The sequence below is a fragment of the Carassius gibelio genome, chromosome B5, assembly GCF_023724105.1.
Source record: "Carassius gibelio isolate Cgi1373 ecotype wild population from Czech Republic chromosome B5, carGib1.2-hapl.c, whole genome shotgun sequence".
Taxonomy (NCBI): domain Eukaryota; kingdom Metazoa; phylum Chordata; class Actinopteri; order Cypriniformes; family Cyprinidae; genus Carassius; species Carassius gibelio.
The window spans coordinates 19893528-19905168 of NC_068400.1; the positions used below are offsets into that span (position 1 = coordinate 19893528).

The 11641-nt window shown below is 34.8% G+C and overlaps 1 protein-coding gene across 2 annotated transcripts; it reads right to left on the minus strand.

The window, feature by feature from the left end:
- Positions 1–22: 22 nt before the first annotated feature.
- Positions 23–11488, minus strand: LOC127957013 (protein prune homolog 2). Of its 2 annotated transcripts, none has more exons than XM_052555344.1 (11): positions 11432–11488; positions 8341–8417; positions 7861–8061; positions 7126–7302; positions 4221–4323; positions 4007–4138; positions 3787–3873; positions 3361–3459; positions 2810–2848; positions 2657–2701; positions 23–2264 (listed from the first exon to the last, which is right to left on the minus strand). In XM_052555344.1, the coding sequence occupies exons 2-11, from the start codon at positions 8393–8395 to the stop codon at positions 2237–2239; spliced, it is 966 nt and encodes a 321-aa protein (XP_052411304.1). In that variant the 5' UTR covers positions 8396–8417; positions 11432–11488; the 3' UTR covers positions 23–2236. The 2 variants fall into 2 exon arrangements, with proteins under 2 accessions (XP_052411304.1, XP_052411305.1); XM_052555345.1 differs by lacking the exon at positions 11432–11488 and adding an exon at positions 9654–9929.
- Between the last annotated feature and the right edge of the window lie 153 nt (positions 11489–11641).

Genomic DNA, 11641 nt, shown 5'->3' on the forward strand with positions numbered 1-11641 from the left:
ACAGCACCAATAACACAACTGCTCAGATATGATTTAAATTTATTGATTTACTCTGCAATATTATACACATCTCAATCTCAATATGCTCTGCTGAAGAAGGCCTCTGGAACAAATTTCATCTATTCATATTATTCAGTAGAATTTCTGTCTAAAAGGATCATATGTCAAGAAACCAGGGACACATGCAGTGATACAATCACACACATAATGTCTCTCATATATTCACACACACACACACACGTAATATTGTGCTTTATAGCAATCTTTTTGAATCCCTGTATTTTAGTTCCCAAACCTGTTAGCAGGAAGAACTTGGGATACCTAACAGCATGTAAACAGATAATCACACACACACTAACAAACAAATTAACATTCACACACCCTTACACACTGACAAGAGTTCAAAAGTAGACAAAGCAAGTCACACTGAATGTGAAAACCTCTGAAACAGCATGCTCTTAGGATTTGACAGATTTTTGATTGTGGCAACTATTTTTACCTTTATACATGGCAAACACTCAAAAAGACATCAAAGTTCTGGAACATCTAGGACTGATTTGAGTTTTGTGAGCCAAGAACAACTGATGCGTCACTATGGCTTGATTCTTAAAGGTGAAGTGTGTCATTCCAGCGCCCCTAGTGGCTCTAAAGTGAACTGTTCATGTGAATGATGGGGGGGGGGGGGGGGGGGCTTTGATACAAGTCTGATTGCTTGGAAAAGTAATGGCACACCGCTCCACAAAAGTCACATGATTTGAGGTATTATTCAAATCCGCTGAAAATATTTAGTTAGAGGTTTTGAAACCCTCTTTAAACTTGAAAAAATATATGCAACATCTGGGTATTCGGAATAAAAAAATCATTAATTTTCTCCATTACAGAATTGATTTATAATAACTTGTAAAATACCTTAAGAATGTATAAACCATTGAAGATAGACCTTCTGTGAGGTCCAAGGTTATTGATCAATATATGCCTTTGATAAAGCAATTCTTTGTTTCGACTTTTTTCTCAATTTTTTAAAATTATTTTTAACAGTGAAACTCCTAGTGAAAAACTACATTATCTGTGATTATATATATTATATCAACATCTCCAACATTGGATTATTTTATTTAATTTTTTTCTCTGTATTGATTAGATTCTGACATTTGCAATACTTCATGAGGTTTTTAGCTTCAAATCGAATTTTGTAATGTAGTAATTAACCTTTTAGATTGTTGGTTTTGTTCATAGCTTATGTCTCTTTAATAAGACTCTTTTTTTTTATCCCTACAGGAAAAACAAACGGATGAATTACTTCCACAACCAAGGTAGCTAAAACAAATTGAGCAGGCACTGTTGCACACTACATAAGTTTATAGCAAGCACTGGATTTCACAAATGTTCTCAAGCCACCTGTTGAGACAATATCCACTAATGTTTGACAGGGATTGGCTGAGCAACATGTTTAACTGCAAAAATGTTTTAAAAGAGCCACAAAAGTCCTTATGTTACTTTCTTCAGGAAGTCAGCCTGGGCTTAAAGTAACAGAGGAAGCATTTTAGCATAACACACTTGACATTTAAGAACTACAAATGATTTCTCCCTGCTGATTTTGAACTGATACATATAAAGTGTATGAGATATGAGATGTTTAAATTTAAACCTGACTAACATTGTTTCTGACAATGGCAGTAATTAACTAGTGCTCTATTTTCTGTGTCCACAAGTGTTCAATTTAGCATGAGAGGGGGGATAATTGGCATTAGTGCATACAGGGTGCTGTGCATTGAGAATAACTTTGCATGCACTAATAACAATACAGAGCAGTTGAAGTGACTGGATTTACCCTTTATGCATGCTCCAATTAGAAAAAAAAAATGCTGATGGTGAAAATTATGCGTCTAAAGGGGAAACATTAAAGTACATTATATTATTGCTAAAATCCTTCTCATGCATAATTCAAGTAACGCGAGAAACTTTTGCAAGAGGATAAGAGACAAAGAATGATCCTAGCATTGCGCTGGTTTAAGCTACTGTTCTGTGAGAAGAATTATTACATTTGAGGTGATTTGTCTTGAAGAACATGTGGTGCTGCACTTTTCATCCCAGCACTGTGAGATACCAAATCACAAAAATACACTCTTTCTTATATTATGCGATTATTGCATCCATATCAGTGTGCAATCATTACAATTTGAAATACTCAACACCTTCACAGACATTTTGTGCTTGCACCCATAGCCGATGGCTCTTATGAACTGCTCGCATTGGGTTGAGCTCTGAAACAAATTTTTAAACAGTTTATCACTATTAATAAAATCTAAAGATCATTATGTATTTTTTTTTTTTTTTTACAAATCTGAAAATTATATACTTTAAAGTCTACATGAATCACATTGAATCACATCACCATCAACATCACATCACATTTTCATCATTTAGAGCATCTCACATTATTGCATTGTTGTCAGCAATCATTTTTTATTGTCAACATTACTTCTTGGTGATGTCAGCGAAGCATTAGAGTTTAAGGAATTTTTAATAGGAATAAAATGATGAATCATATAGCATGAGGAACATGTGAAAAGGGTATGTTGTGATTTCATGTTGACTTTAAACATAATGCTTGACTTGACATGGCTATTCACTATGCATGATGAAGAAATCTTACATCGATTCTTGTGGATTCTCACTTCCTTGGAGAAAGCTGCTGATTCTTTATAAAGAAATGAAAATGACAATAATGTTCATATAGCCAGAGCACTATATTGTAGTATGACATAAAAAAGAGTAAAAGGTCTGAAACATCTTCTGTTATACTCACCTAGAGCTCTCTGCTGCTTCCCGTAACTCCTCATCCAGTCTAGAGAGGCAAAGATAAACTTTCTTTAAAAAAGTCAAAGATAAAAAATTCTTTAAATGTAATAAAAAAATAAATGTAGAATATCATATAAAATATTTTACTATAAATATTATCAAATATTTTTCTCTGATTATGTATGTAAAAATCCTGCAATTCAAAAATGATGTTCACTTATACTTCACTTTAGATTATAGGGGTTTGGTAGAAAAAAAGAAGTTGAGGACTCCTGGTAAAGAATATAAACTATTTAACGTTGTCCCAGTGTTTTAAATGTCTGTTCCCATAGAAACGTGTCTTCACAGGTTTCAAATGATTGAGTCACAGCTCCTGTACAGATTCTCATAAGCACCTCTTCATCAGCTACAGCTGTCTGCGATCGTCTCGATCTCACAGTATGTGTGCAGCTGATCAGTGCCTCGATGCTTTCTCTGTTTACACTTGTACAGCACAGAGCAGTGCCTAAAATTGTTTGCCATAGATTTAAACGTAAGTCAGATAAACGTGTGGCTCACCTGATGATGCACTCAGGTATGTGGACGTACTCCATTGGGATGTGCTGCTCCAGTTCTGCTAAGCTGTTCACATACTTGATCTTACTGCTGAACTTTGAGCTGGAAAACATTTATAAATATTTGTTTTTTAGTTTGTTATTATTATAATTATAGAATTAACTTACCATTTACAATACCATTATTTTTTATTTATCTATACTTTTTTTGGCTTAAAAAGACTGCATTTATTTGATCAGATATACAGTAGGAAAAATATTAATTTGAAACAGTATTACAAATAAAAATAACTATTTTCCAATTTTAATATATGGAAATGCAAAGCTGCCATTTATTTATTTAAACTGTGATTTACTGTATAAAATCTATTAATGTAAAAAATAAATAATAATAAGTACATCAATAAATCAATCAATCCTTTCACTATACCTGATAAATGGTTTTGTGATGGCTAAAATTGCCTTAATGAACCATGATGGGTGAACAATGATGAAAGATTTTAAGTTCTTTCTGAGCCTGAAAAAGTGTAAACAACAACATTAGTCTTCTTCTTTAAAAAAGTAAAAAAAATCATTAATTTTATATAATTTATTAATAATATAATAATATTTTGTATAATGTTCATGTTCAGCAGGTATATAATATCCACCTCCTATCAATCATCTGGTAGCATCTCTTGAGCCAGTTGAAGCCAGGCGTCCTCCGGTGTGGAGTGGCTCCATTCAAGTACACAATCATGTAATCCTCTGCTACCATGAGCTCTAGTGTACTGATAACATATCTGAGGAATAATTCACATTTACTAATATTATTCTATTTTAGTTCAGGATGAACAAGCCTCATTTTAGTTTGACTGAACTCACAAGAAGAGGTTCTCCATGATCTCGTGATAGTCCTCTCTGTCACTGTCAGGGAGGAAGCATGCAGCAAATACAATGATGGCATTTGCGCCATTGCCATAGTACCCTGTGGGTAAAGAGAAAAAAAAAAACAGATTTAAAGGACCACGTAAATTATAATGGAATGAAATGCCACTTTACTTAAAGTGAGTACACTTTCATGACTGTTCATTAACACACTTGTTTTGATGTGATGACTAAAACATATAAAAGCACTATTGTAGTATTATAACTGTGTTGTTTAAAAAAAGGTTTATTTTAAATTTACAAAATTACTAAATAATTTAATATACATTAAAGTAATAAATTATAAAGAGTACAATTTCACCATATTTCAAAGACAACAGAAATTACAAAATTAGGAAATATTCATTCAAATATTCAATATTTATTATTACTTTTATGTGAAAACACTAAAAGCTGTAAAAACTTGTCAATGGCAGGGAAGCATTGTCTTCTAAATGACAAGATAACTTGTTAATGGCAGGGAAAACTCTTAAAGGGTTATTATTGACTCACCCTCATGTCGTTCCAAACCTGTAAGACCTCCGTTTATCTTTGGAACACAGTTTAAGATATTTTAGATTTGGTCCGAGAGCTCTCAGTCCCTCCATTGAAGCTGTGTGTACGGTATACTGTCCATGTCCAGAAAGGTAAGAAAAACATCATCAAAGTAGTCCATGTGACATCAGAGGGTCCGTTAGAATTTGTTGAAGCATCGAAAATACATTTTGGTCCAGAAAATAGCAAAAACTATGACTTTATTCAGCATTGTCTTCTCTTCCGTGTATGTTGGGAGCGCGTTCACTGCAGTGTATGATATCCGGTTCGCGAACGAATCTTCTTGAACCATTTCACCAAATCGAACTGAATCATTTGAAACGGTTTGTGTCTCCAATAAGCATTAATCCACAAATGACTTAAGCTGTTAACTTTTTTAATGTGGCTGACACTCCCTCTGAGTTCAAACAAACCATTATCAAACAGTACACACACTGACCTGCTGTGAAGAGAGAACTGAAGATGAACACCGAACCGAGCCAGATAACGAACAACAGATTGACTCGTTCTCGAGTCAAGAACCGTTTCTGTCAGACTCGTCCAGTTCAAGAACCGAGGAGCTGATAATACTGCACATGCGTGATTCAGTGTGAAGCAGAATGACACACAGAGCGCCTGAACCAAACTGATTGTTTTGGTGATTGATTCTGAACTGATTCTGTGCTAGTGTTATGAGCGTGGGTAAACCGAAGGCTTGAATCAAGGGCAATCATCGCAAATGACGCCATTACGTCGAGCGCAAAAGAAAAGGTGAACCGTTTTCTTCAACCGGTTTATTGAATCAAACTGTCTGAAAGAACTACTGGTGATCCGAAAACCGATGCAACCGGTTCTTGACTTGTGAACGAGTCAAACTTTTGTTCATTATCTGGCTCGGCTCGGTGTTCATCTTCACTTCTCTCTTCACAGCAGTTCAGTCAGTGTACTGTTTGTGTAAATTAATTACTCCGGGATAGTGTTTTGTTTTAACTCGGAGGGAGTGTCAGCCACATTAAAAAAGTTAACAACTTAAGTCATTTGTGGATTAATGCGTATTGGAGACGCGAACCGTTTCAAATGATTCAGTTCGATTTGGTGAACTGGTTCAAAAAGATCTGGTTACATTGAATGATTCGTTCGCGAACCGGATATCATACACTGCAGTGAACGCGCTCACAACAGACACGGAAGAGAAGACAATGCTGAATAAAGTCGTTGTTTTTGCTATTTTTTTTATCAAAATGTATTTTCAATGCTCTAAAAATTTTTAACTGACCCTCTGATGTCACATGGACTACTTTGATGATGTTTTTCTTACCTTTCTGGACATGGACAGTATACCATACACACAGCTTCAATGGAGGGACTGAGAGCTCTTGGACTAAATCTAAAATATCTTAAACTGTGTTCCGAAGATGAACGGAGGTCTTACGGGTTTGGAACGACATGAGGGTGAGTTATTAATGACATAATTTAGATTTTTGTGTGAACTAACCCTTTAAGTTCAACTTATTGCATTTAATATAAATTGAAATTTTAATATAGTTTAATTCAATTGTAAATAATTTTAAATTGTATTTAGTTGTTATGTAATAACTTAAGAATGTAGTATTTATGTAATAAGTACTCTTTTTCGAAGTATGCTGAAGTGCTAAAACCACACAACCACAATAATGCTTCCAATGAAAACATTTCGGAATTGTGTACAAGGACCACAATAAATGCAAATGCTCAAAGTATAAGCCCTTAACCGTAACCTTTAAACATTACACTTTAATTTAATACTGATTTAATAGAATCGCCTGAAGCACTTTATTTTTATCAGTCTTGTTCTGCGTGTAGATGTAACAATTGCAATAACTGGGTAATAACTAGTACCCCGACTAAATAATAACTAACCATGAACCTACCCCTAAACCTATACTTAACCTGTAGGTACTGTAGGTACTTTGTACTAGCCATTACTTTCTTGAATAAGTACACAGTAAGTACACATACTGTAAAATAAAGTTTAACCAAATTGCCTACTAATCTTTTCTGTGAAAACAATCCACAAGTGGATGATTAAGGCATTACAGCTCAAATATCAAACATTTTATTAAAAGGTCCATGTAAGTCCCTCAACAACATCAACACGGTCTCAAACCGAGGAGCTTCACAAATACTCTATTGTAGTTGCCCCATAAACCTCCATTGTAGGAACATACATGCATTTCTCTGCATGTCTTTGCACACTAAGAAAATAGTCTCTGTGTGAACCAGTCTCTTTACGTTACATTTAACCCAAAACATTCTTTCACATTTTCTTTGAAATATTCCTTTAACGTACCTCCATGGGATATGACTTTTTGGTAAGGTTCAATGCTCTTCATGTTGATGCGATGCTCTTGCTCTCCAATGACGACGGTTCTCCAGAGTTTGGAATCCTGCCGCTCCTCCTGAGCACTGTATGTGGGAATGGGCTCAACTGTTTCTTTAAAAGAATCATTCTGAGATGCTTGAGGCTCTGAAAAAAAAATTGTATGTCAAGATATTAGCAATCTCTTTTAATAACTGTCACTCACGTTTTTGAAGTTAGACTTGAATGTGCATGATACAAACCTACATTTTTATAATTCATGACTAAAAACATTTTTTAACATGATATTGTACTATTTACATGGAAATGCAATGTCTGATTTTAAAATGGGTTTTAAAGGATGGGTTTTGAGATTTTAAGTTTTCAGTCGATATTTAATTTCTGATGATTTCTAAAATGTAATAGAGAAAAAGGCAATGAAGAAGTCTTTTTTTAAACAAAGGTCAAAATTCTTGTAATAATTTAGATTTTTGAGGGTGCACTCTTGTCATAAATTAATCTATTACTTTTCCTACATAATTTTTAACAAAAGACATTGGTAAAATATATATTTGGGAGTCTTAGACCTTTCCAACGATATATAGTTTGTCAAGTTTAGATTATTTGATTATTTGATTGTAATATAGTGAAGTAAACTTAGGCGTCCCGTGGTGACAGTTAAAGGATTAAATATTACACAATTATCATAAAGTTTTTATGTCCTACCTTCCCAGTCTATTTCATGGTCAGTATAATCTGCTTCATCAGGTGTGTCCAGATCATCCACATTGATGTCGAGGTCATCTGGTGTTTCAAACAGGTCATCCTCACTTTGGTCCAAAGATAGACTTATACGAGGAGCCGACAGCTTCTTTCTCTGAGAGGCCACACCCCCTTGTCCCTGCAGAGGCAGGGAGGTGGGCGGAGCTAGTGGATTTAGAAAACAATGCATCCGTTTATCATGCTATTTCAGATTGGTTTATTTGAATATTGTTCCTGGATTGACAAAATTTCAGGAACGTGCCCTACTTGACTAAATCATGTTAAGCCTAATAAGAATGTGTAGAAGAAGAGTATGTTACTTTATACCTCAGATTCATAACATTTTCACTGTTCTGTCAGTTTGAAGTAGTCTTTGTAAAGGTATTCAATCCTCTTGTGATATTTTGAGGCATATTCTAGAGTGTCAGTGTTTCTCAGTCTCACCTGGTCTACCTTCTGCCCCTTCAAAACTCATCTTGTGTTCATGAGTCTGGTCCATCCCCTCATCGCCAGAAAGGGAACTATCAAAAACAAATGTATAGCCACCGTCATCATCATCATCACCATCATCATCATCATCATCATCATCACTGCATTCAAAACTTTTTGTAAGGGAAGAATAAAATTCTTATTTTTTTGTCTTATTACTTTTGTTGTTGTTGTTGTTATTGTTGTTGTTATGGAGTACTTTCATCACTTTCACTTTAGTTAAATGTGCTTTACAAACAAATAAGAATAAATTATCCTGTTGAACCTTATACATTTTACAGATTTAAAATTAGAGCTACAAAACAGGAACTCGCAGACGAAAGGCTTTTTCAAATTCATGCAGAGTAGATGCACTTAACATTGTAAATTCAGAATTTTTGCAGCTCTTTAATATGTTGTAATATCAGTCTTGCATTTGCTTCAGCTGCAATACGCAACAAATGGACTGTCAACAGAAAAAAATTGTCTGTATAATCTAATCTGCTCTAAAAATCTACCCATACCATTGCTTTAACATCCCTATTTGGATTTTAAAAGAAGCAGTGTGAATTCATGTGTGAATTTATGCATACACACACACACACAGAGAGAGAGAGAGAGAGAGAGAGAGCCATGTGAGAAGGGAAGCCTGTCTCGCGGGAGTATCTACAATAAGCTGCCAGATGGTTGCTAGCTCTCAAACAGAGAATGGGTGTTGATGGAGAGAAAGAGAGTGGGTGAGGGTGAAAATGGAAAGGTCTGTTGCTCTCTCCCTCTATCAAGACGTTGGATTAATTCATCCATCCATTCATCCATCCTCCATAGCAGGAAACAGGAAAAGTGGGCGGGCATTATGTCATCATCATCACCTCATCTTTTCTGCTCTCTCTCCCCTCTTCTTTATGAATCACTCTTCCGCTTAGGGTTCACTCACTCTGGCATTTATAAACATGCAATCGCACGTACACATAGGCAAATAAATGAGCCATGCAAGCAGAGCCATGAATTTGAATAATGGCCAAAGCAGGTCAGCTGTACATAGAATTATTACGATACAATGTGCCTGTATTCAACATGACAAACACTCATTTATGATCCAAACGCAAACAAAAGCAGCTGCCTGTGTCTTGCGTCATAAAGGATGCTGATGCTAAACCTCTTCCGCTACCAAAGATACATCACAAACAAATTCCCATCCCTCCTTCTTTCCCTCCCATCTCAATGCTTAGGTTTTCCAATAACAACAAGCTTCCTTCATCCCCTGCTAGAATTACCCCTAGTGCACTCACCACACGGCTGAGGCACAGTTCTGTTTCCTGCCCTGGGTTTCAGATCATGGATGTGTGCCTGTGTCTCTCAGCGTCAGAGATGCTCAGCTCACCCACTGCTGAGAGCCTCCACCATTTTGTGGTCATGTGACCCTGTCTAGCACCAAATAAGGGCGTGAGGCTGTTCTCTCCGCCCTAAGCATGAGACACAAATGAGGAAGACTCAGCAGCAGGACTGCTGTGAGGATAATGAATCTGATGGGTCTGACTGCACAGGTGAATTGTGAGTGAGTCTTGCTCTGCAGATGAGTAAAGAGACATGAATGAGTCTGTCTGTGAAAGCAAGAGGTTTTCCCAGAATCCGGAATGTCCTTTTTGAAAACAAAAAGTACACTTTTAACATACTTTTAAAAAGAGGGCTTAAAATAATATACTTTAAAAGAATATACGTAGGTGCATACTTAATGACACTTAACTGAATGTAAACTGCAGCAAAAATACAATATGTTATAGATACATTTTATTTAATGCAACTATTTAACTTTAAAAGGACTAATGTAAGTATCTTTATGACAATTTTATTGTCTTTGAAATATGGTTAAAGTGTACTGACAAGTATTTACGGTAAACTTATGTACTTAATGTCACTTCTATTGAAACTTTTCATATTGTGTTGAAATATGTTGCAATTTAGTTAATTTAAAATATATTAATATTAATTTTAAATGTAACACTGAACTCTACATTTCAAATTAAAATCCATTATTTTGCATATGCTTTAGTTTCTTAGTCAAGTCAACACATACAAATTAGTGTTTTTTAAAGCAAGGTAAGAGATTATTAAAGCATACACATAAGTGTATTATTATATTATCTGCTAGTACAGTTTTTTAAATAATTTTAAGGTTTAAAGTTCAAGTCCACATTAACTACATTTACTACAATTAGGTTCACTTCTTTTTCATAAAGGGTACAAATTTTGTAATTTACTTTGGTGTGTGTGTGTGTGTGTGTGTGTCACAAATCCTGCCATTTCAGTTTCATATTTCACCCCTAAGTTAAAAAGAGGAAAAATACATAAAGAAATTGAAGTTAAAAAAATACATTATGAAATGTAAAATGTATTTTTGACTCTTTTCATGACAATTTTCACATTTACATAAAAATTCTCATTCAAATAATATATGAAAAAAATGCCATTCTTGTTACTGTACTGTGAAGAGAAAAAAAAAAAAACATTGTATTATAAATACCTTTATTATTCTTGTTTCTTTTTCATGCTAGTATTGGTAGTAAATTAACCATTATCTTTGGACAGGATAAATCAAACAGTAGTTAGAATGACGTTGTATGTTAAGGTTAATGTTAATCAAGAAATATAAGGGAAAATGTATTTTATGATGCTTTCCGTTTCATGTTTTCCACTACTGCTTTTCTTCAGTTCTACAGTACTATGGGGTAATCATTTAAAAAAAGATATTCCATGAAGTCACTAAATTAAAATAAGGTCATGACCATTCATACTCAAATTGCATAGTGGATTGCATTGTGTGGTCACTATACTTTATACTGTAAACAGAGCTTTGTGCTGGAAGGTGTTTATTCTCCTGATCACCCATTAAAATTCACTGCTTTGAATCTGCTCTGCAATGTGTCCATAAAAGAGATTACACCTCAACCACAAGATAAAATGTACTCAAAACTGTTTCCTGTTCTATTACGATTTATCATGTTCTGTGATTTAAGATCTTCACAGTGTTGAGAGAACCGAAAACAGTGTTGTGTGTTCCGCTACTCACCAGCTTTCTGTTGCAAGTATCTTGTGTTAAAGGAAGCAATGGGAGGTGCTCTATGACCTCTTACACAGAAAGAGTTTGGTCCAATGTTCATTGCTACAGCAACTGTGCCACACCTGTTATAACTAAGTGTAAAGTAATAAATCACTATAACTAGAGTTATAGATTCACTATTTAGCTCTGTCAAACAATCTCAGTATTCAAAAACACACA